Below are 23,901 nucleotides of genomic sequence, written 5' to 3'. Positions count from 1 at the left end.
GTAGCATCAAAGAACAATATCCTCAGTTATCTGGGAAGACTTAAAATCGAGGTCAGATTTCCTCATTATATTTCAACCAAAACAGTGTATTATGACCCATTCATCCAGAAGCAAATCTGAGAATTCAGTTGTTTTCTATTACGCCAGACATTGAAGAGGTTTGCTAACATGTAAAACATCACTTCCTTTTAAATTTTGTTTTGTTTTGGAAAATAGTTATTTTTCATTAAACTATGTTAATATTTATTAGGTTTATTATTGTTGTTAAGTGAATTAATAGATATTTTAAAAATTTCTCATACAGTAAATATCAGTAGATATAACCCCAATAAACCAAAGTTTATTGGGGTCCTCAGTAATGTTTTTAAGAGTATAAAGGGGTTCTGAGACTAAAAAGGTGTACAATATTTGACTGTTTGTCAGTATGCAGTGCCAGCAAAATGATATTCCTGATAGTTTTTTATTGTTTAAGGAATTAAGGAGGCAAATAGACCCCTTTAAAAAGAAACTATCAAAAAAACTGTTTGAACCTCTTAGGATACTTTCAGCTCTGAATAACTTAACTGGTTTAAATTATAATTTATCATTTTACTTCACTGAAAGATTACAGATGGGGTAAGCTCCAGAGCTGTTGATTTAGAAGCACCCAGCTTCTTTCCATCTGTCTGCTCTCCCATCTTCAGACTGGCAGCAAGATGGGTGCGGCAGGTCCAAGTACCAGTCAGACAAGGTGGTGTATAAAGGAGAAGGGGAATGTTTTCCCTGTGTCTCCACCTCAAGAACAAGGAGTCTCAGAATCTGCTCATGTCCAGCATTGGGTCACATGCCAGTCCCTAACCTTGTCACTGCCAGGGTTCATGGGCTTACTGTGATTGGCTTAAAATAATCATCTTTGGGGACATGGATATAAGGAAGTTATCCACAATAACATACTTATTAAAAACAAAACAAAAATCCTTTGTACTTACTCAGTTAACTGGAAATATTCACAGGTACCCAATAAGGGAGGCAATGTGAACCAGTGGAGAGAATTCTAAGCCTGAGAATCAGGAGCCCTGAGGCCTGGTCCCCTATCTGGTGCTGTTGTGCTATGAGTCCTTCCCTGTCAGGGCCATGCTCCCTCTGTAAAATGAGGGCTTGGACTAGAGCATTGGTTCTGAGACCCTCTGATCCATTGGTTCCTTTATTCACTTGCTCACTCCTTCATTCAGTGGCTTTTTTCACAGAACTAGAACAAAAATTTTTTAAATTTGTATGGAAACACAAAAGACCCTGAATAGCCAAATCAATCCTGAGAAAGAAAAACAGAGCTGGAGGAATCAGGCTCCCTGACTTCAGACTATACTACAAAGCTACAGTTATCAGAACAATATAGTACTGGTGCAGAAACAGAAATATAGATCAATGGAACAGGATAGAAAGCCCAGAAATAAACCCACACACCTATAGCCAATTAATCTATGACAAAGGTGGCAAGAATATACAATGGAGAAAACATAGTCTCTTCAGTAAGTGGTGCTGGGAAAACTGGACAGCTACATGTAAAAGAATGAAATTAGAACATTCCCTAACACTGTATACAAAAATAAACTCAAAATGGGTCAAAGACCTAAATGTAAGGCCAGATAGTATAAAACTCCTAGAAGAAAACATAGAACACTCTTTGACATAAATTGCACCAATGTCTTTTTTGATCCACCTCTTAGAGTAGTGAAAACAAAAACAATAAATACATGTGGGGCCTAATTAAACTTAAGCTTCTGCACAGCAAAGGAAACCGTAAACAAAATGAAAAGACAACCCACAGAATGGGAGATAATATCTGCAAACAAAGTGACTGACAAGGGATTAATCTCCAAAATATACAAACAGCTCATGCAGCTCTATAAAAATAAAACAAAAAAAAACAACCCAATCAAAAAATAGGCAGAAGATCTAATTAGACATTTCTCCAAAGACATACAGATGGCCAAAAAGTACATGAAGATGCTCAACATCACTAATTATCAGAGAAGTGCAAATCGAAACTACAATGAGGTATCACCTCACACCAGTCAGAACGGCCATCATCAAAAAGTCTATGAACAATAAATGCTGGAGAGAGTGTAGAGAAAAGGGAACCCTCCTACATTGTTGGTGGGAATGTAAACTGGTACAGTCACTATGGAGAACAGTATGGAGGTTCCTTAAAAAACTAAAAATAGAACTACCGTATGATCCTGCAATCCCACTCCTGGGCATATATCCAGAGAAAACCATAATTCGAAAAGATACATGCACCCAATGTTCAGAGCAGCACCATTTACAATAGCCAAGACATGGAAGCAACCTAAATATCCATTGACAGATGAATGGATAAAGACGCTGTGGTAAATATACAATGGAATACTACTCAGCCATTAAAAAAAGAGTGAAATAATGCAGCAATATGGCTGGATTTAGAGATTATCATACTATGTGAAGTAAGTCAGAGAAAGACAAATATATGATATCACTCATGTGGAATCTAATTTTTTTTAAAAGATACAAATGTACTTATTTACAAAACAGACTTAACAAATATCAGAATAAAAGATACCAAAATAGATATCAAAAACAAACTTATGGTTACCAAAGGGGAAACATGGTGGGGAGGGATGAATCAGGAGCTTGGGATTAATATACACACACTACTGTATATAAGATAACCAGCAAGGACTGACTGTATAGCACAGGGAGCTCTATTCAGTATTCTGTGATAACCTTTATGAGAAAAGAATCTGAAGAAGAATGAATATATGTGTATGTATAACTGAATCACTTTGCTGTACACCTGAAACTAACACAACATTGTAAATCAACTATACTCCAATAAAATTTTAAAAATATATAGAGTACTTACTCTATTGCAGAAGTCACAGGGAAGGATACAGATATGCACTAGAATGTTGCCTGTATAATCACAACAGATGTTCTTCCTCCTGCACTCCACACACTGAAAGCCCCAAGGGGTGTAAGATCCAAACTGTTTTCACTCATAGAATAAATTGTTTAATGCCTTTGGCAAAGAGCCCTTGCCACAAAGCTCACTAGCAAACAGTTACATCATGAAAATTCTTTGTCATCTTATTAAAATATAACATTTATTCAGAAGTGAGAACATATACTCACAAATATGTCCTGCAAAAGATGAGTCTTTGTCTCAGGGAGGGTGCTTGTGGGCCTGGCTGTGATTGTTGCCGTTCCCTCAGTATCAGAAAGAGCTGATGCAGAGAAGCAGGCTGTTAAGAGAACAGAAAGACAGACATGAGAAATGAGACCATGTTCTCTGAATCTCCAAGGGCATGCTTACATTTTATTTTTCAGATAAGATGCTTAGAAAGCTTTTATTTATTTAAACCAGGCTGCTAAAATTTTGCAGACCTTTCTCATGTGCAGGGTTGGTTCATTTTTCATGTCACATGAAGTGCTGAGATAGCTGGGAGTATTTATCTCAGGGCTTAGCATCATGTGATCATTCCCTCAAGTAATATTTGACTTACTGTCAGGAAGCAGGGCTTTTTCAAGTTGCTTTGGGATCAAAAAGTGGAAGGGAGGAAGATTTAGGGTCACTGAAGAGAAAATCTTTCCAACAGTTAGAGCTGTCAGCAATGACACGTAAACATTCCGATATTAAAAGTCATGAGTTTTTCTATCGCTGAGAGTCCTCAAGTAGAGGCTGGATAACCTTCTGTGAGCAGTGTTGTGGAGTTTCTTCATGTAATCTGAGGTTGGATACGGTGATTCGGAAGGAAAGTCATCTCTGGAATTCTGTAATTATCAACAGCCATGAGACATCTGCTGGCTGGGGTCATTAGCAGAAAGTACGTGATTCATTTATTCACCAAATATTTATTAAGCACCTACTATGTGTCAGACACTGTTCTAGACACTGGAGATACAGTAAAGAACAAGACTGACAAGGTCTCTCAAGGCATTTATGTTCTAGGGTAGGCAGACAAGCATTGAACTAACAAACAAGACAATTTCACATTAGGATAAATGCCTTGAAGAACACAAACCAGGTGATGGGAGAGACTGGTTGGGGCAGGTATCTTAGATTAGGGGCTATCTTAGATTACGTTTTGAGGAAAAGTCTCCTTGAGGAGTTGAGATTTGAACTGAGACCTGAATGCAGAGGAAGCATCTGTCCTGAGATGTTTGGGGAAGAGTGTTCAAAGCAGAGAGGACATGCACAGAGAGAACCAGGGCAGGAACAAACAGCTTGGCGTGTTTAAGAAGCAAACAGAAGACATCCAGATGGCCAACAGGCATGTGAAAAGATGCTCAACATCGCTAATTATTAGAGAAATGCAAATCAAAACTACATTGAGGTATCACCTCACACCAGTCAGAATGGCCGTCATCAAAAAGTCTGCAAATAATAAATGCTGGAGAGGGTGTGGGGAAAAGGGAATCCTCCTGCACTGTTGGTGGGAATGTAAATTGGTGCAGCCACTGTGGAGAACAATATGGAGGTTCCTTAAAAAACTAAGAGTTGACATACAATCCAGCAATCCCAATCCTGGGCATATATCTGGAGAAAACCATACTTTGAAAAGATACATGCGCCCTAATTTTCATTGCAGCACTATTTACAATAGCCAAGACTTGGAAGCAACCTAAATGTCCATCAGCAGATGAATGGATAAAAAAGATGTGGTATGTATATACAATGGAGTATTACTCAGCTATAAAAAGCAATGAAACTGGGACATATGTAGAGACATGGATGGACCTAGAGACTGTCATACAGAGTGAAGTAATGACTCAGAAAGAGAAAAACAAATATCATTTTAACACATATATGTGGACTATAGAAAAATGGTACAAATCAACTGGTTTGCAAGGCAGAAATAGAGACACAGATGTAGAGAACAAACATATGGACACCAAGTGAGGAAAGCAGGAGGGTTGGGGGGGAATGAACTAGGAGACTGGGATACCAAATAGTACACTCTAAATACATGCAGTTTATTGTATGTTAACTGTCTCTCAATAAAAGTTCTTAAAAAAAAAGAAGACATGGTATATATATATACAGTGGAATATTACTCAGCCATAAAAAAGGGTAAATAATGCCATTTGCAGCAATGTGGATGGATCTAGAGATTATCATATTAAGTGAAGTTAAGACAGAGAAACACAAATATATATCACTTAATATGTGAAATCTAAAAAAGTGATACAAATGAAATTTATAAGAGAAATAAACTCATAGATGTAGAAAACAAACTTATGGCTACCAAAGGGGAATGTTGGGGGGTGGGGGGAGATAAGTTAGGAGTTTGGTATTAACAGATACACACTATTATATATAAATAAATAATAAGGCCCTACTGTATAGCACAGGGAACTATATTCAATATCTTGTAATAACCTATAATGGAAAAGAATCTGAAAAAGAATATATGTGTGTGTATAAAACTGAAACGCTTAGCTGTACACCAGAAACTAACAACACTGTAAATCAACTATACTTCAGTTTTTTAAAACTATAGATTAAAATAAAGCAAAAACATTTCATTTAAAAAAAAAAAAGCAGCAGCAAACGGAGAGCCAAGTGACACAGAAGAATGTGTTTTGGGACGGAGTAAGGCATAGGTAGGGACAAGATCTCACAGGAGCTTAGCCGTTATTTATCCAGTGAGAAGCACAGGAGGTGGGGGGCAGCTTTCAGTGAGGAGAGGCATGCTGTGATGCTCTAAAAGATGACTAGGGGTGCTTTCTGGAGGGTCAGTTGTAAGGGCCAAGGATGTAAGTAAAGAGGGGAATAGGAGGAAAGTCTCAAGAAGTGTGGTCTCACAGAAGCCAAGAGAAGAAAATGTTTCAAGAAGGAAGGAGTGGGCAGCAGTCTTGAATACAGAAAAATTACCAGGGAGGTGTTGATGGCTTTGATGAGCAAATGTTTATGGTGGTAGCTTTGCAAGCCCGCATCAGTGAGTTTAGGAAGAAAATGGAAAGTGAGTAAGAACATGGGTAGCAGAAACCATTCTTTCAAAAATGCTATGGAGGGGTACAGAGAAATAGGACTGCATTTGGGATCATTTCTAAGGTAGGAGCTACTATAGCAGCTTCTCTGTGTGCTGACAGGTGAGGGTCTCTAGGGAGGCAGATACTGGGGATGCTGGCAGAGTAGTTAATTGCAAGAGAGCGATCCTCGAAAGGGCACTGTGAATTGTTTTGCCCTTTTATTGAAATCCAAAATTTCATTATCTTTGTTGGATGTTGATTGGTTTGTTGGAATGTTCTTGTAATAAGTCGAACCATATGAAGTTACCAATATTCATACATTTTTGACCTACAAAAACAGCAGTGGCATATAATTCTACCCAATAGAATTAGGATTTTTGACCTTAGACAGTTTTTCTCATAGGTCTTTATAGTTTATATACATTTTTAATTTGGAAACAATCTCGAACGTATCTCAAAGTTGCAATTACAGAACAAAGAACATTTCCTTCCCTGCCCCAAACCATTAGAGAGTAAGTTGCAGACCTGATATCCTATCTCTAACATTTTTCTATAAATAACATGCTCCTACAGAAATCACAGTGCAATCTAGTAAAATCAGGAAATTAACATCAATACATTGCTGCCAACTAATCCTTCAGCCCCATTCAAGTTTTTGGTAATTGTCCCACTAATGTCCTTAATGTCAAAAGGAACTAGCCCGGCATCTCACATGGCAGTTAACTGTCATGTCTCCTTAGTATCCTTCATTCCAAAACAGTTCCCCAGTCTTCCTTGGTTTTCATGACCTTGGCACTTTGAAGAATACAGGCCAGTGGTTTTGTGGAACAGCACCCAGTCTGTCGTGACAATCTTTGGCAATTTGGTAGCCAGCCTTCAAATTGGCCCCACCTCCTGTTATTCGAACCCCCATGCAGTCTCCCACATTGTAGCAGAGTTGATCTTTGTGACCAAGAGCGTAGAGCAGAAGTGGTTGGGTTATAGAAGTGATCTCTTGGATCGCTTGTTCTGGGGCAAGCAAATGTCATCTTGTGAGCAGCCCTATGGACAGACCCAGATGGCAAGGAACCAAAGTGTCTAGCCAACAGCCGGTGAGAAACCGAGGCCTGCCAACCACGTGAGCAAGCGTGGAAGTAGATTCAGTTATCTCAAGATGACTGTTAACCCTGGCCGACAGCTGGACTTTGATCTTATAAGAGACCTAAACCAGAATCACCCAATTAAGCCATTCCCAGATTCCTGAATCCCAGAAACTGTGACATAATAAATGTTTGCTGGCTTAAGGTACATGATGAATACAGGCAGGAATATCACTTAAGTGATGGTGGGTTCTTTTCATTGCATCCTATCAGGTGGCACCCAGTTTCAATTTGTGCCATTACTAATCATCTTTATTTCAGTCTCTTGATTAAAATGGAATCTTCTGGGCTTTTCCACTGTCAAGTTGTTCTTTTTCCCCTCTCTCTTTTAATTAATAAGTATTTTTCGGAAAACACTTTGAAACTATGTAAATATCCCTTCATCAAACTTTCAATTTTTTCATTTATTTTTCTCAGTACGATATCTTGTTTTTCTATTTTATTCGATGGGATATAGTCTGTCACTGTCATTATTTATTTTGATGCTCAAATTGTTCCAGATTTCACCTGAGTCCCTTCAGTCTGGCTCCTGTGTTCTCTGGACACGTCCTCATCATTTTTAAGTACATCCTTGATCACACCCTTGATTTCTGGCACAAGGTGTCCTAAGCTCACCACGTTCTTTGCCTGCCCCAGCCCTGAAATCAGTCATTTCTCCAAGGACCTCTGATTCTTTTTAGTGTGAAATGGTATTGAAGCCAAGGTGTGGGCACTACTGCCATTGGGGTGTCATTGCTCCCAGACCCACTCAAAGGACATATATATATATATATTTTTTTACATATATGAGTATATGTAAATATATACAGACATGCAAATTATACATATATGTATATACAAATGTATACTTACATATATTTTGTATATTATATAATATAAATGTATATATTTATAAGTATAATATAAATAAACTATAGATATGTATCTTTAAATCCATAAGTTCATACTGATACCGCTAATTGGAGAGTACTCTGGGTTTATCTGTCCTTCTCTCTTTCCGTACTAGTGACTTCCTCTCCAACAGTGAGAAACATGGCTCCATTACCCTTATTATATTTATTTGATTCATTCCCTCACACATAAAGCCGTCTCCCGTCACCACTGCATCCACCCCTTTGCCCATGGACACCCTCTATTCAGGCACTGACTCCCTTTTCAGAGACAACACTCTCATGAATGCCCGCCTTATCCCCTTGGCCCCAAGCCAGCCTCCACACAGATACTCACGCCCGGCCCCTACACGTGGACGCCCTCCTCAGGCCTAAACTCCTCACACTGGATCTGTCCTCTGTAGGATGCCCTTCTCGCCCCACTTGGGCTCTGACACCCCACAGGCTGTTACAGGCTACCTCTCCTTGCTCTGCCCCATCCAATGGCTTTAGGTCTGACTTGTTCAGGGGAGGAAGGGGAAGAGCAGGGCTTTGTGATTGTGTAATGGATGCCAGCACAGAAAGGGACATTCTGCTCCCCTCAGCTCAATTGTGAATTTCATCTGTAGTAGAGAAATTCATTTGAATTTCTGGTTACACCAGAATATCTTGGGAAGCTTGCTGAAATACAAATCTCAAGTGAACAGAAGACAACACTAAAAACGGAGCAACCAAAGTGTCCTTAGAAAATGGTTAAATAGCTTATAGGGAGGCCTTCAGTTTCATTTTAGACTTTTGGTTCCTCTTTACATTTTCTACATCTATACTTATATTTATAGTATTAGTACTAATGGATTATGGGCCGTGTTTTATAATTTTCTATATTAAAAACATAATTAGCAAGACAATTTTCTAAGCAGTACAGAATATAGAATTCCAGACCCTATTGCTGGAGAGTCTGCTTCTGTACACCTGGGCGAAGGCTTTACAACATTCTCCATTGAATGTAATGATCAGCCAGGTTGTGGAACCCCTGCTGCACCACGTCCTCCACAGGCGTTCCCTGTGTGAATAGCCACTGGGCAGCACACCCACACCCCACCATGGACGAACAGGGACGGAGATGAAGCCATGGGAGCTTTCTGAAAACTCGGGACGGGTAGGTTTTGATTGGAAGGCTTACGATCCTACTGATAGCTCCTTTCAAAAGTCAGTTTTGTCTGATTCTTCTTGTTATTAACGTGAAGGATTGGACTTCCCTGGTGGTGCAGTGGTTAAGAATCTGCCTGGTAACTCAGGAGACATCGGTTCAATCCCTGGTCCAAGAAGATCCCACATGCCGAGGAGCAACTAAGCCCACGTGCCACGACTACTGAGCCCGCGTGCTGTAATTACTGAAGCCCGTGCACCTAGAGTCTGTGCTCCCCAGCAAGAGAAGCCACCACAACGAGAAACCCACACACTGCAACAAAGCGTAGCTCCCACTCGCCGCAACTAGAGAAAGCCCACGTGCAGCAACGAAGACCCAACACAGCCAATAAATAATAAATTTATTTAAAAAATAATAAAGTGAAGGATAACACTGAAAAGCTGCAGGTTAAGTACTCTTCAAAACTATCAAGGTCATCAGAGACAAGGTCAGTCTACAGTCACGGCCAAGAGGACCCTACGGGGAGATGACAACTAAATGTAGTGTATCCTCGATGGGGTCTTGGAACAGAAGAAGGACGTTAGGTTAAAAATTAAATATGGATTTTAGTTCATAATAATGTGTCAATATCAGTTCATTAATTGCAAGAAGTGTACCATCCTAATGGAAGACGTCACTAATAAGGAAAACTGGGGTATGTATGGGGTATGTGGGAACTCTCTGTATTTATAATTCTATAAATCTGAAGAGATTCTGCAATAAAAAGTCTGTTAGAAAAAAGATGTAGGTTATAGGAGATGTAGTGATGTGACATGGCAAACTCAATGATGGTGCTCTGTAAATCGTCAGGAAAAGGTGAAAATATTCAAATGGGCGTGAAGAATATAAGTAGGTGTCATCACGTCCATGTGGAAGATAAGACACGTGGCCATTATGGCAGTCTGAGTTTCCAGGAGTGACAGGCCACTGCTGCTGCTGTTCCAGGAAATCTGAGGACAAAAGGGACAGATTGCTCCCAAAGGTCACCGTGGAAACGTCTGATAGATGACCAGTGGCCCCGAGGGGGAGGGTCTGGGCCAGCGTACAGGCAGGGAGAAAGGATGACTCCGGGAGGGGCAGTTGTATTCTGTGCCCTTTGAGAACAGCTGTTATGGACTTGATGTGCAACCTGTCCTTTACTGGCAGAACAGACCCAGTGCTGTGCAGGATAACCAGTCCCTGTTGCCTGTGGCTCAAAGCCAAGTATGCTCTCATGAAACAATGGCTGAAATGTTCAAGTTATAGCCTACAAAACAGTGCAGCCAAACATCGTTGGGTGCTCTCCTGGTGTTTGTAATACTAGACACAGCTGAAACAGAGGAGAAACTGCATTTCTTTTTATACTAAGACAGATAATATAGCCTACAAAATGGGAGGGAAATCCTACAATTTATAAACTGCATTCTAAATTGGAAGGTCAAGTCCAAAAATCATCTTATTTCATTTGTCTAAAACCTAAAGTCCTTTTAGAAACACAAATCACATTTTGGGACTTCCCTGGTGGTCCAGTGGCTAAGACTCCATGCTCCCAAAGCAGGGGGCCCAGGTTTGATCCCTGGTCAGGAAACTAGATCCCACATGCCGCAACTAAGAGTTTGCATGCCGCAACTAAGACCTGGTGCAGCCAAATAAATAAATTTTAAAAAGGAGAATGGAAGTTAAAAACAACCACCACCCACAAATGACATTTTAATTTTATAGTTCTCAGAGAGAATGTAGAAGAGTATCATTCTGCCATACCTGGTCCAATGACAGTACTAACGGCATGGTCCAGACATCAAAAGTACCACCACTGCCACTCATATACGTGCTTGTGGTAGACTGTCCCTTTTGTCTCCTAGGTCAGCGAACACACATGTGCTCAACTGCTGGAAGTATCCTCTTGTTGCTGGAGCCATCTAGGAACAGGGTTACCTAGGCACCGCGTGCTTGCTCCTGGGGAAAGCAAGAGAAAGCTGGAGCTTCCTGTGCTTTGCCCATTGGCTGGCTATGTGGGTCAGAGTTCAGTTGCAGAAAACATAATCCACTCTAGGTAGATTAAACAGAAAGTGATTTATTAGAGGATTTTCAGTGGCTTTCAGAATCTCTGGAGGGCTAAAGAGACAGACTGTAGACCAAGCTGCCAGGAATGACTCCCCAAACCACATGGCAGATCATCAGAGTGGCTGCTGCATCTGCCTGGATCAGGGAGGTATCACAGCAGCTGCTGGCTGCAAAACCAGCCACCTCAGCTATAATCAGGAAGCTGCCACTGCAGTGGCCAACTTAAGAGCATGTTGCCTTCGCCACAGTCTGCAAAGCGGATACCCTACATATTGCTTCTTCCCATATGACTCAGTTCCAAATCAGACTCCTAGGAGTACAAGTGGTGGGTAGAACTAAATCACACTTTGAACCCAAATTGCAAGGGAGTCTGGGATGTTATTTTTTTGTTTTTCAGCCTCTGCATGCAGGAAGGGGAGGTCAGATGGATACTTCGCGATCTAATTTGTGTTATCTGTCACAGTCTGCCCCCCTAGCTACCCAGTGATCTATGCATATTCCTCTTGTTGTAAGTAGAACCCACTCCCTCCTCCATACATCACTGCATCCCACTCAAAGTCCAGGATGTCTGAGTTTTGTTCAGCTGTCTTTATCAAGTCCAGATAAGGCTTCTTGTGATTTAGTGACGTATGAAAGACTGTCCGTCTGCTCCCAGTATACACTGGTGGCAAAGGAAAATTAAAACCCTCCAGAAAGAGAGAGAATGGAAACATACAGTTGCCATTTGTATTAGCAGTCATCAAATTCCGCTCGGCAAGAATGGTGAAAGCACGCTGCTCACGTGATGGAGGGAGGCCCTTGGGTAGCCATCAGAAGGACTCCCTTGCTCATTAAGCTCTTGACCCAAATCTAAGTGATATCGTAGCCATCTCCCATTAGCTGCAATAAAAGTAAAGCTGAGAGGTAGTCGTTTTTTTAAATATTCCTAACTCTATTTGTACTTCTTTCTGCTGCCATCGAGGTAATAATGCTTGATTAGCCAGATGCAGCTGAACCCCAAGTTTTAAGGGCTCTACCATGTTCTTCCCACTTCCCTCAAGTATCTGCATCACTAAGATGGCAACCGCACCTGGACCCAGCAGTATTCAGCTGTCTCTGAGGAAAGCACGTCCTGACGGGGGAGAAATGGGAGTTGAGCTGGAAAAGAGTTTCTCTGAGAAAGGCCCTGGGTGAGGAGCAGTGGTGTGGCAGCGCCTCCCTCAGCAGCAAGGACAGTGTAGCTACGCAGGCAACAATATGTCACATTTAGGGACCAGTTCTGGGGATGGGTGAAAAATATACTTCAAAGATAGACATGCCTACTTGGTTCTGGGAAGAAGACGGCAGCAACTAATTTTTAAAATCTCTGAATCCTAGCATAAAACAGAACAACTAGGTAGCAAAACCAAATACACATAGACAGCATTTACCTCAAAACCACGTAAGTTATCCCCTAATCCCCAGATATAAGCAGATGGTGGAGGTAAACCACCAACAGCCACAAGACTTGCATGATATCCGTTTTTTGTTTTTTTTTTTTTTTAATTTTTATTTTTTTTGGGGGGGGGGTACACCAAGTTCAATCATCTGTTTTTATACACATATCCCCGTATTCCCTCCCTTCCTTGACTCCCCCCCCCTCGAGTCCCCCCCACCCCTGATATCAGTTTTTGTACAAGAGGAAGAAGTCAGGAGGGGACAACAGGGCATCTGACAGACCTGAGACCAGGAGAACCCCAGAACAGCTAACAGGAATGCACTGAAAATGACTGCGGGCTGATTTGAGCACAGCAGCTGAAACTGGGAGGGGTTTTGCCCAATTCAGTGCCAGGTGAGTGCAGGGGTTCTTGGTGGGCTCTGAAAGGAGCTGAGGCTGGGCCGCATTAGCTCCTGAACCCGACGGCCAAAGCTCCCTTCCAGGCCAGGGCACCCGTCTGAGGAGAAGGTGCTGACCGTGGAGTCAGAATTGAGCAGGACAGTGGCAGGAGACATGAGGGAACGAGAATGTTCAGATGAAAGAGGGGAAAGGGAGGAGGGACAGGCAACCTCAGAAAGCTGCCAGGTTTTAAACACTTCACGGAAACAACCAAAGAGGGAGTTCTATCAAGTTCGATTTTCTTGAACTACACTTTCTTCTAAAGCTTCAGGAAAACTAATTTTGCTTAATGAGCAACAGAAAACTATCAAGGTCCAAACCCATATGAAGTTATTAGGAGAACAAAAGAACACAGAGCAGAATAACATCCCTCCAACGAAAGCATGTCAGAAAGACAACTCGATAAAAGAGGTCAAAACTGAAGCATACTACTTCAAAATGAGCTTAAAATACAAAACTTTAAAATTCAAAAAGAAATGAAGGGCCTTCCCTGGTGGTGCAGTGGTTAAGAATCTGTGCTAATGCAGGAGACACGGGTTCGAGCCCCGGTCCAGGAAGATCCTGCATGCCATGGAGCAACTAAGCCCGTGCACCACAACTACTGAGCCTGCACTCTGGAGCCCGTGAGCCACAACTACTGAGCCCCAGTGCCACAACTACTGAGGCTGAGTGCTGCAGCTACTGAAGCCCAAGCGCCTAGAGCCTGTGCTCCACAAAAAGAGAAGCCACTGCAATGAAGGGTAGCCTCCGCTCTCCATAACAAGAGAAAGCCTGTGCACAGCAATGAAGACCCAACGCACCCAATAAATAAAATTTAAAAACATAAAAAATTAAAACTAAAAATAAAAAGTGTGACAACTAATAAATGAAAAAGAAATAAGTATCGTCTGACAGTCCCCAGTGAATTAATGGATCTAGGCATTGCACATTAATGCTTAGCTTCATTGCATTAATGGAGCTAGACACTGTGGCCCGCCTGGTGACACAACACTCCACCACCTGTGGTCTTGCCACAGCAGTTGAAGCAAATTCTCACCAAGCCTCTGGATTCAATTGCTGACTTGCAGGAAATAAAAAGGACAGAGGAACATTTTTGAACTGTATCATGAATATGCCATCAGCGAAACCTGGACCGAGAGAAACTCTACAACCTGGTTTCTTCAACAGATAATTTGTAAGGAAAAGAAAGGAGGGAGAATATGTAGATTAAAAGGCCTATCATACTTTTGCAAGATTAAACTATAGTCTAGGGATGCACCTTTGAATGGAAAGAAAAAAATTTTTTTTAAAGGGCAAAGACATGATTACTGTAGAAGTCAGGTTCATGGCTACTTATAAGGGGAGGGAGGGGGTTGTGATGGGGATGGAGCACATAGAAGGGGCTTCTGGGTTGGCTGCCAAAATTTCTGTTTCTTGACCCCAGCTTGTGTTCAACTTCTAATAATTCTGTGTTTTGCGTGGTTTTCTGTTATCTGTCTTATTTTACAATAAAAAGGTGAAAAGCATTGATAGATTGAAAGCACAGTAGTGTTTCCATGATAAATATTGGATAAGCATTGTCATTTTTTTTTTTTTAAAGATACACGTATGGCAGTGATGTAATGGCATTTCAACCAAAAACTTGACTCTCACAAGCTTGAAACAGCCTCTAAGGCTCTTATGAATAATGGTGTAAAATAGAAAGTCACATTTTAAAAGCAAGATGTTCCAATTCTGTCTTAAGAAAGAGTAAATGTTATAATACATTATCTAGATTTATTGGCTCCATTACTCCAAATACTATCAACTGTAGTTTTGTTCCAGTGTCTGCACAATGGAATGGACATTATAAAAGTGAGGTCACATGGATTCATTTTAAGTATATCACTCTGTGGGGAGTGTTGAAATATACACACATGCACACTCACATATATCCACATAGCCCTTTCCTCAGTGTTATGTTTAAAGAAAATGTGTGTATATATTAGTGTATATAAGCATAAATATTACATATAAATGTTACATCTATACGCATAGCATATGGGTGCATGTGTACACACACTTTTTTTTAATCTAGTGGATATGATGAAAAATAAATCTTCAAAAGATAGGTTTTTTGGTCAGTTATACCTCAAAAAAATCTTTAAAAGTTTTAGCAGCCTTAGTTAGACATTCAAATGCATGAATTTCTTTGAGATATTAAGGTCATTATGTACTTTGATCTATAAATAACTTTTGCCTTTTGTTGATATGGCTTAGGCATAAAATCCTAACTTTTGTGAGACTGCGGTGCCTTTCTGGCTGGCCTGTCGCTGACATGGCTCCCTCCCCGACACGTTGAAGGCAGACAAGTGTTTGAGAAACACAATAAGAGTTTTGCTGTCCTCACTCTCCATAACCAAACGGCACATACTCCTCTCCTGTGCAAATCTGTAAAGACCTCGTCTCCTGTGAGGAGCTGAGGTTCCTTACTGCTGAGGCTCTGAAGGGCCTCATGTACAGACAGGGCTGCCTCACCCCTGGTGTGCAAGCTTGTGCATTTTATGTTCCATCATCACCCCTTTTGTTCCTTCTAGTGGTGTGTTGTTTAGGGACTGGCATTATTATCATCTTTGCTTTAATGCATTTTAACCTGCTTGTGAAATTTCTAACCTCTCTTCTAGTATCTCTGCTAGAGGACAGTCCAATCATCCCATTATAATAGCAGCTGTTAAAAGGATTTGGAATTTGTTTGGATTTGAAGGAATCAGTTTTGTACACTATTCTGTGTCATGTTCATTAGCTCTCAATGACATAACAAGACTGAAAGTTTAATTGGACTTTGGGGAAATCGTGTATTAGGTTCATAGCATTTTGTGTGCATAATACAGACTTGCTGTTTCAGCAGGAATAAAAAGAAAATTATTTTTTTTTCACCTTAATGATGTTTAGAATGTCAGCAGCTCATAACATGGTTTCATGTCCTAATATACGGATAAGTGCTTGCTCCTCAAGCCTGTCGCCTTTACTCTGGCTGTGTCTACCCAAAGACACGTAAAATAGCCCTTGGTGTGTGCACGGCAGGGCTGGGGTGGGGGGGGGGGGGGAGATGGCAGTGTGGGAGGCAGCAGATGTGCTTACCCGTATCTCCAGCATTGAAACCAGCCGGACAGGGTATTTAAAAGCAAATTACATGGGCAGAGCCTGCTTTCTAGAATCCCAGAATATAGGGACATATTTTGCCTTTTGTCTTAGAGGTGGTTTGAAGATTGACACATTCCTCTTGATTTCAGCCCATTTAGTGAATTTGTTAGTCTGAGTCATTGTTTTCTCACCTCTGCACAGGGATTAGAACGTACCCCTCCTGCCTCACCCTTGTTTGTTGAGCTGCTTTGACAGTTCTGCCTGGCTAGAAAGCTCCTCAGCTTCCCCTCAGTGTCCCTTCCACTTTATGGGGTCATCTGAGGAAAGGAACTTGAAAGCCAGACTTCTATTGGGAAATCCTACCTCCCTATCATCTAGAGTAATCCAAATCACACTGCATTCAGGTTCTGAATTTAGAAATCCAAGGTAAAATCATCTTCCTTAACCAGACATCACTCATTTATCTAGGAAGTAATTATTACACTTACTGGCCAGGTACTCTTCCAGGCACTGGGGATAAAGAGGTAAGCAAGATAGAATTCACATCCTGGAAAATATATAAACAGATAAAGATCAGATAGTGATAAGTGCTATGCAGAGACATATTATATTAAGGCAATGGGTTTAGGAAGAGATACTCAGAATTTCTGAGAAAAAATAACAGGAAGGAGGTTCTAGAACAGTCTGTCCAATTGAACTTTCTGCAATGATGGAAATGTTCTATATTGCACTGTCTAGTGCAGTCGCCACTAGCCACATGCGGTTATCAGGAACTTGCACTGTGGCTCGTGCTACTGAGGAACTAATTTTAAATTCTGGGGGGACGTCCCTGGTAGTGCAGTGGTTGAGAATCTGCCTGCAATGCAGGGGACACAGGTTCCATCCCTGGTCCGGGAAGACCCCACATTCCGAGGAGCAACTAAGCCCATGCGCCACAACTACTGAAGCCCGCGAGCTCTAGGGCCCGCCAGTCACAACTGCTGACCCCAAGTGCTGCAACTACTGAAGCCGGCACGCTTAGAACCCATGCTTTGCACAAGAGAAGCCACTGTAATGGGAAGCCCACGCACCACAGCAAAGAGCAGCCCCTCATCTCTGCAACTAGAGAAAGCCCGCTTGCATCCAAAAATAAAAAATTTTAATTTTAATTAATTTAAATGTAAATTTAAATGTGGCTACCAGCTTCCATATTGGACAAGCATGGTTTGAGAGCTACATTTTGGACGTTGGTGTCTATACTTATACACAGAATGGGAGTCATGCGCAACATTATCTTGATTTTTTAACATGACACAATCTCACTGTATCATCTTGGTAGGATAGATTTGTGACCAGGTTTCAATTGTGTTGGAAAGATACAGACAATCTAATAAGGGGACTAAAGAAAAGCAATGGATGGTCACAACAAAACGTTAGAGTGGCACCCACAGACTGAGGGTGAAAGGCTCTGAGCAATAGTAAAAGCTAGAAAGAGAGAAAATCATTGCATGACAGTGTGCGCCACAGACCCTCTGCCAGTGAAGTGATAAAGGCTGTTGTTTCCTAGTAGAAATTACAAAGCTGGCAGAAAGACAAATAGAATAATAAAGGGCTCGTGCGATTTGCCATTTGCTGAGGTTTTGCTCCACTGAGACCAGAGACTCCGATCAGCTTTAATCCTACCCCAGTGATTGTTTTCTCTCAGCAAGTAGAGGAGAGGAATGAGAGGAATGACCTAATAAATGCTGGCCATCATCTGCAAATAAAGCTGTTGGTCAGGGTCTCCCACGAGGGCCTCTTCAGCTGTAATGTTCTTTTGATTCTGTCACTCAGTCATGAACCAACAGAGAACCATTTGCTGATATGAAAACAGCGACGTGGGAAAACTTGGCGTTTGTGGTAGCAACAGAGGGATCACCAGGAAGGGAAATATATCCTGTGATTAGAACCGTTACTAAAATCTGGAAGAGCCAAATGGGTTTGGTGTGTGCCAAAATGCTTGTCATAGAAAAAGTGTAAGATTTTCACATATTGGAAAAGTATCACATGTATATATTATTGAATTATGCAAATATTGTCTAGTTCTGCAATCACCAACCACAAATCATCAGGACATTACTAAATCCAGAAGACATTTCAGTCTGACCAATCAACTATTTTCTCATCAAACCAACGTTATGCTTAGTGGGTACCCAACATGTATAAGTCAGAAAAACCCTCAACAGGAATTGAACTTTTAAAGGGAGTCAGACATTAGTTATGCATCCAAGTGTAAGTTACTGTTATTATAGGACATGGTCACATTATAACCAAATGAATAACAGCACATTTAAGAAAGAACATAAAAGGACACCAATAGGGATCGTCTTTAAAAACATGTGGTGTGTCTAATGAATTTCTGCCTGAAGTGTTTCTCTCCTGTGAATGGGAACTGCAGTTAAGGCTAAGTCATCAGTCCTTGGTGTTTGAATGCGCTGAGCAATGTGGGTTAACAGCCCATAAATGAACTAAATAAGACTGCAGCATTCCTTGAGGGGAAATACGGAGACTTCCTTAAAGATGGGACTAGGTTTTGCAGCTAAAACGAAATGAGCCTGCAAATTTGTAATTATAATATTTCATCCCCAAAAAGACTACTAGCATTTGAATTAAGGGTAATAAGTCTTATCCCTTTGAGGATTGTGGGGAGCAGCCGAAAACAAAAATTCTGCCTATGGACAGGAGAGAAATGTGGAACCTTTGTTGCTACCATGAAAGCGCAATAACAAGCCATGTCTCTCTACTGGAATGAATAAAAGAAAGTAATCTCACAATTTCCACAACATTTAATGTTTAAATACTGGTCTTTTCAGAAACAAATGCCATCTAAGCTAATAAAAAGACGATTCCATGTAGTGTTGGAAGTGTTGTGGGGGTTACCTCCATCTCTTTCCAGTGCCCTCAGAGACAAAGTGTCCACCAGCAGCCCCTTATGAGGGCCTTGGATGTTTTTATATTTCTTCCTTGCCTTGCATAAGCCAACGGGGAAATCAAGTATCTCCTTATTAGAAAATGTAATATTGCTACTCGTATCTTTACAGTTGGGCTAAATGATGCCTGCTCAATGCAGGGTTAGTGGTAGTACATCATTTAAGAAAGTTTCTACTTAAAGATGTTCAGCGCTGTTGACTGACCACAAATAAGGTTTTATTTAGCATTTTGATTACAATTTGGTCTCCTTAGGCCAAAGACTCACAAACATTAGCAAAATCACCTATTATTAAACACCTTTGCTGGGCCTTGTCCCCAGAGTTTCTGATTCAGTAGGTCTGGAGTAGGGCCTGAGAATTTATCGTTCTAACATGTTCCCAGGTAATGCAAATGCTGCTAGTCTGGGGACACACTTGGAGAACCGCTGCCTTAAGACCACGAGGAGCTCACTGTGATGGGCTTCTTGATGTGCGTGTACAATGAGGAAACAAAGGTTTCTTTGTAAATCCATTTCTTCCTGCTCATTTTTCGGATTGTGCCAGCAGTATTGGGTATAAAGCTTCTTTCTAGCCAAATCCAATGATAAACATGGTAACATTACAATTTTGTTGTTCAATACAGGCTTTGAATCTAGTCTGAATAAAAAGGGAAAAGGACAAAAGGGATAACTGATGCATTTTTTGACTCCTTACATTGTTTTGAAACCACAGTGAGGTGGTGTTGAAGCCCTAAACCCATCTGCCCCTGGGTCTGATACCATTCAAGGCTGACGTTTAACATTTCACATTTAGAGTGGTCATAATGGTTTTTCATTATCCACGCAGCAGTGGAGCAGTTTACTGAGAATTAGGGTGAGAACTCCTGCTTGATTTACTGATAAGCAACCCAAGACACTGGGTGGAAACGGCTGGTCTGTGTTCCACGGTTGTCCTGGCCCTGCTGCTGCTCCCCCTACAGCCTGCCCACCTGTGTATTCAGCTGAGCTTCTGAAGGACAAAACAATGACTTGGTGACTTGGATTCTCCTTTTCTCCTTTTCTCAGTTGCATTAAGATTTAGTTCCCAGATGGTACCTCTGGTGTGATGCCTGCCAGAAAGCTCTTGGATAATGCACACAGGGTTCCAGGCAAAGGTCTGGCTTCAAAGCACAGAAACCATGAGTCCCGTTTTTAAATTGACTTTAAATGTCTCATCTGTAAAATGGAGGGTGTAGACACTAGATAGGTGTGGATGGCGTGAGGAGTTGCTGTGGCCGGCACTTTGATGACAATCTCTAAAACCACTAACGGAGCCTTGTTTTTAAGGGTTCAGGTTAAAATGGTTCAATCCTGAATATTATCAACTGTTAAAGAATTCTAGCATCTTGCCTTGAATTATGTAGATGACTGAAGAGTTGCTCTGCTTTTGTGAGGGAACATTGAGAAGAAGAGTTTATATTAATCATTCCAACCATTCGTCATTATAATGTTAACCACAGACATTAGAATAACTAACTTGTATTTTGAAAAGAAGTGCTGCTGCCAAACTAGCATTCAAATTGAGATTCAGCCATCTCAGGATTCTTTCACCTTGGTCTTTTTTTTCATTTTTTTTTTTCTCCAACTTTTAGTAAATCACTGTATCCTTTGGTTTTTATTTACTTAAATAAGGGTATAGTCTAAGATTATGTGAAATTAGAGTGCTTTGGAAAAATGGGAGTATTTTTCATAAACCATTTTCCAAGTTTGAGTTTAAATATATTACCCTGAGGTCAAAACAATTGAGGTTGACTTCCAGAAAGAATATCCTACCTCCAGTTGTACTTTATTTCAAAGTGATTTAAAGGAGAATCTCCAACCAAGGCAGGATGTGTTAGTTTTCTGAAGGCAAAGTATAGGGAGCTGCCTTGACTTCGTTTTCTAGGAGAGTAAGAAAGACCCAAGTTTAACTGTAATGCATCCTATGAGGATGGAGGATTTTACAGTACAGCTCCTGTCTCCTTTTGTGTGTCACTCACCCCACCTTCTTAGTATCCCACAAAATGGTGACATCACAAGTACGGACCTAGCTGGGTCTGAGGTTCAGTTCTGCTTCTGATCGCAGAGAATCCCCTAGCTCCAGAGGTCCCAGCTAACCAAACAGCCAGGCATCCAGGATGCCTTTCTGTTCCCCTGGTGAGATGTACATGAGCAAGCCTGAGGTCCCAGCCCAGCAGAACAGATTCTCCAGATCTTTCCTCTGTGTTGTCTTGGTACCCTGATGCAGAGAACCACCCCCCAGTCCTCCACAGGGCCAGCCCTGGGCAAAGTGGTGGAGTGTGTTGTCACTGTACCCCCAGTCCCTCACAGGGTCTAAATTACCATCCTCACCTATGCATGGCCTCTTCTTGACCTTCCACACACACTCACTCTGCAGCACACCTGACTTGGTGGTTGACTCATCCCGGCCCTGCCCCCAGCCAAGGATGTAATAACTAGCAGATGCTCACACTACATTGAGTTGAGGGTGTGTGAGGCACCCAGCTACATATTGACCAGGCCTTTTTTGGAGACAGCGCCTTCCCCAAGGGTGGATAGAAATTTCAAGCACTATGGCAGGCTAGGTGGGGTGGGAATGGAGGGACATTTTTCAATAGAGAAGTTCTTGGGTGCTTTTCAAATCACCCCAGAAAGGAAGGAAGAGCTGCCTATTACAGATTAACAATCTCTCGTCCAAAAAGCCTGAAGCCAGATGTGTTTGAGAATTCAGAATGTTGGGGGTGTTAGCATATGCCTTATAAGCACACGCCCAGCATGACCTGAGGCTGATAATTAAACACATTAATAGTCACATGAAGTGGGATCAGTGTTGTATGTTGTGCCACCAGATGAGTTTCAGTTGGGTCAGGTTTTGCTGGCAAAGTAACATTTGGTTATTACAGCTTTTAGGGTTTCAGAATTGCAGATAGGAATTATACACCGGTAATTGTTAACAACAGGCCACTCTTACTGAGCACTAATACTGTGCCAGGCACTATGCTAAGGGAGCACATTACATCTATAAACTCCTTTACTCCTGCCATCCACATGTGAGGTAGGTATTATTAGTATCCCCTGCTTCACTGATTCCTACGAATAAGTCTTCCTTAAAAAAACTATTGAGTACCTACCAGTACCAAGGAAAGAGAGCAAAAAGTCTGTGCAGCCCCACCTAAAGTTACTTCAGTCATGTGAGGGAGGCAGCTCGGCACACAGACATGGGTGTGTCCAGGGCTGCGGGAACAGAGGAGGGGTGCCCACGCAGCCTGCATGCCGGGGAAGGCTCTCTGGGCAGGTGCTGGTCCTGCTCTGTCCTCCAGGCAGGGGAGGAAGCCAGCCGAGAGGGGATAGGGAGGTCACCACCACCGCTTGTTACTACTGAGTTCACTTGTTCAAAGTCAGTGTCTCTCAAGTGCTTTGGGGGGTCACAGGTCCCTGTGGCCCTTTATTTTCTTTAATGTAGCTCTGTTCTTGCTTCTCTTCTATAGAACACCCATCTCAGCTTTCTCCCAAGACAACATCTATGAAGTTCAGCCTCCAAAAGTAGACAGAAAATCTACAGAAATCTTCCAAGCCCATATCCAGGCCAGTCAAGGTATCATGCAGCCCCTGGGGAAAGAAGACACCTCCATGTACCGAGAGTACATCAGAAACCGCTACCTGTGAAGAGAGGGCAGGTGCCTGGAGTGGCCCAGAGGGGAACCAGCAAAGTTCCGTTTACATATGTACTAACCCTTTTGCCTCATCTGAAAAAAGTAATTTCCCATTAGTTCTTTACATCACAAGGCTTTTACTCTTTTTGTAACTGGTGAATTACAAATCATTGGTAATAAAGAAATGACTGAATATTTTGCTGTCATTGCCTTTGCTTTATTTTCGAAATACTTTGCTTAGAAATGTGTAATATAGTATCACACTATCACATTAAGATGTTAACAGATATTTACTGAGGACCTGCTGTGTGCCAGGCCCTATGGTAGGGTCTGGGAACATCATAGTAAGCTAAACAGGCCAAAATTAAGTGTGAAATGAAGGCAGAGTATTTTTCTTTGTAGTTAACATTTTTAAAAATTTATTCTGATGGTTTTTATGTTAACCTTATGTCTTGATAAAAAATGTATTATTCTGAAAGACTTTGTTCTTAGGAAGTAAACACTGAAATATTTATAGATCAAGAGACAAGATGTCAACAAAATGCTCTCTAGTGGTTCAGGAAAAAAGAACAAATGATACAGCAAATGCAGCAAAATATTAATAATTGGTAAACCCAGAAAAGAGTAAACAAGTTCTTTGAACTCATGTATATAGCTTATGTATATATAAAATTACATCAAAATGAAACAAAGTGTGTTATTCTGCATAGCTTTTGTGGTGAGCAGATGCATGACATGATTTGATATTTGATATCCAGTCAGGGTTGACACACCATGTACATATATGGTTTGTTCTCCATATAGCCAAATATAATGTGGACAACTTCCTGCATTTTCTGACAGGTTTACAACAAATGATTTGATCTTATTATAGCTATGTTGTTTTTTTTTTTTTAATAAAACAAGTTGTCTCAGTTTTCCCTTCTTACAAATAAAATAGAGGAGAAAACCAAGCCATCTAACAGGAGGACGAAAACTGATCAGCCTGAATTACATGACCTTTAAGGTATCACCAATCCTGAGATTCTGGGATTCTATGGCATGTTCTGCGTTGCAGATAAAATTCACAGATGGTTTTGATTGATGGCATCATAAAATCAGGATTAAAGAATGAGG

At 41.2% G+C, this 23,901-nt stretch overlaps 1 protein-coding gene across 1 annotated transcript in view; it reads left to right on the top strand.

Moving 5' to 3' along the window:
- The window catches only part of FIG4 (FIG4 phosphoinositide 5-phosphatase), a 135,733-nt gene extending 112,755 nt beyond the window's left edge, over window positions 1-22,978 (top strand). The window contains exon 23 of the mRNA XM_057739105.1: window positions 22,621-22,978. Coding sequence (XP_057595088.1) covers window positions 22,621-22,798 — 178 coding nt within the window. The 3' untranslated portion in view covers window positions 22,799-22,978. The remainder of the gene's footprint in view (window positions 1-22,620) is intronic.
- The last annotated feature ends 923 nt before the right edge of the window (window positions 22,979-23,901 follow it).

The sequence above is a fragment of the Hippopotamus amphibius genome, chromosome 6 (assembly GCF_030028045.1).
Source record: "Hippopotamus amphibius kiboko isolate mHipAmp2 chromosome 6, mHipAmp2.hap2, whole genome shotgun sequence".
NCBI classification, from domain to species: domain Eukaryota; kingdom Metazoa; phylum Chordata; class Mammalia; order Artiodactyla; family Hippopotamidae; genus Hippopotamus; species Hippopotamus amphibius.
Note: the sequence above shows the minus strand (reverse complement) of the source record. Positions and strands in the feature narration are given on the sequence as shown.